At 44.6% G+C, this 1712-nt stretch overlaps 1 protein-coding gene across 11 annotated transcripts in view; it reads left to right on the top strand.

Annotated features, from left to right (window-relative positions):
- Nucleotides 1–1712, top strand: part of sgip1a (SH3GL interacting endocytic adaptor 1a) — a 71001-nt gene that overhangs the window by 49984 nt on the left and 19305 nt on the right. For 10 of the 11 annotated variants that reach the window (XM_020602758.1, XM_020602759.1, XM_020602757.1 and 7 more), the window contains one exon: nt 151–236. In XM_020602758.1, coding sequence (XP_020458414.1) covers nt 151–236 — 86 coding nt within the window. The remainder of the gene's footprint in view (nt 1–150; nt 237–1712) is intronic. The other variant, XM_020602756.1, reaches the window with a different exon arrangement.

Genomic DNA, 1712 nt, shown 5'->3' with positions numbered 1-1712 from the left:
GCGCTGAATATTCTTTTAGTCATTTGTTTAAGGGGATACACTCCAGGGGATAAAAGTTGAACTAAGGTGTTATATACAGCACCTGTAGTGTGTAACTCTTTCCTAAAGTGAAACAACTTCTCCAGTTATGTTGTGCTTCCTGTGTCACAGCAGTCCTCAAATGGCAGTTCCTGAGGACACCACAGCCTTATTTGGGCCTCCTTTGGAAACAGCCTTTGGAGAACAGAAAATTGAAGGTAGCCCTCCTTTTGTATCCTCTTGTATCTTTGTCACTGTGTTTCTGTCTTTTTATCCATCTCTGTATATGTCTTTGTCTCTTGGTTCTTATAATATTGTGTTTCTTATTGCAATCAGCATTGTTTGTTTTTTCAAAATGTGTAAGCAACACAGTGAAAATTACTTTCTGAAGATATACTTATTGTCCCTCCAAGGCTGCCAGCTAACCCTTGCCTGGCTGTCACAGCAGATACTCTGCCTCTCTCCCCTCCCTCTTCTACATTTCTCTAGTATCATTCCTCTACCTCCAGATTCACTGTGCAGTTGTGGATCTCACTCCGTCTGTCTTTGCTAAGGTCAAAGTTGAAATTAGCACAGAGAGTTCGTGTGCACAGTGCAGCTTGTTAATACAGTGAGGAACAGAAGTATTTGAACACCCTGCGATTTTGAAAGTTCTCCCACTCATGGAGGGGTCTGAAATTCACATTGTAGGTGCATTCCCACTCTGAGAGACAGAATTAAAAAAAAAATTCAGGAAATCACATTGTATGATTTTTAAAGAATTTATTTGTCTTGCACTGCTGAACATAAGTATTTGAACACCTGAGAAACAGCAAGAATTCTGGCTCTCAAAGACCTGTTACTGTGCCTTGAAAAAGTCCACCTCTACTCCACTCATTAATCTAAACTAGTAGCACCTGTCTGAGCTCTTTAAAGACACCTGTCCACCCCACAGTCAGTCAGACGCCAACTACTACCATGGGCAAGACCAAAGAGCTGTCAAAAGAAAACCAGAGACAAAATTGTGGACCTCCACAAGGCTGGAAAGGGCTACAGGGCAATTGCCAAGCAGCTTGGTGAAAATAGATCAACTGTTGGAGCAATTGTTAGAAAATGGAAGAGGCTAAAGACGACTGTCAGTCTCCCTCGAACTGGGGCGCCATGCAAGATCTCACCTCGTGGGGTATCACGGATGATGAGAAAGGTGAGGAATCAGCCCAGAACTACAAGGAAGGAGCTGGTCAATGACATGAAGAGAGCTGGGACCACAGTTCTGTCGGTAGAACACTACGCTGTCATGGTTTCAAATCATGCATTGCACGGAAGGTTCCCCTGCTCAAGTCATCACATGTCCAGGCCCGTCTGAAGTTGGCCAAAGACCATCTGGATGATCCAGAGGAGGCATGGGAGAAAGTCATGTGGTCAGATGAGACCAAAGTAGAACTTTTTGGTCTAAACTTCACTCATCGTGTTTGGAGGAAAAAGAAGGATGAGATGCATCCCAAGAACACCAACCCTACTGTGAAGCATGGGGGTGGAAACATCATGCTGTGGGGGTGCTTTTCTGCGAAGGGGACAGGACGTCTGCACTGTATTAAGGAGAGGATGAATGGGGCCATTTATTGTGAGATTTTGAGCAACAACCTCCTTCCCTCAGTCAGAGCATTGAAGATGGGTCGTGGCTGGGTCTTCCAACATGACAACGACCCGAAGCA

This window comes from Monopterus albus, unplaced genomic scaffold (genome assembly GCF_001952655.1).
Source record: "Monopterus albus unplaced genomic scaffold, M_albus_1.0 scaffold58.1, whole genome shotgun sequence".
Taxonomy (NCBI): domain Eukaryota; kingdom Metazoa; phylum Chordata; class Actinopteri; order Synbranchiformes; family Synbranchidae; genus Monopterus; species Monopterus albus.
This window is presented reverse-complemented; position numbering and strand designations above follow the sequence as displayed.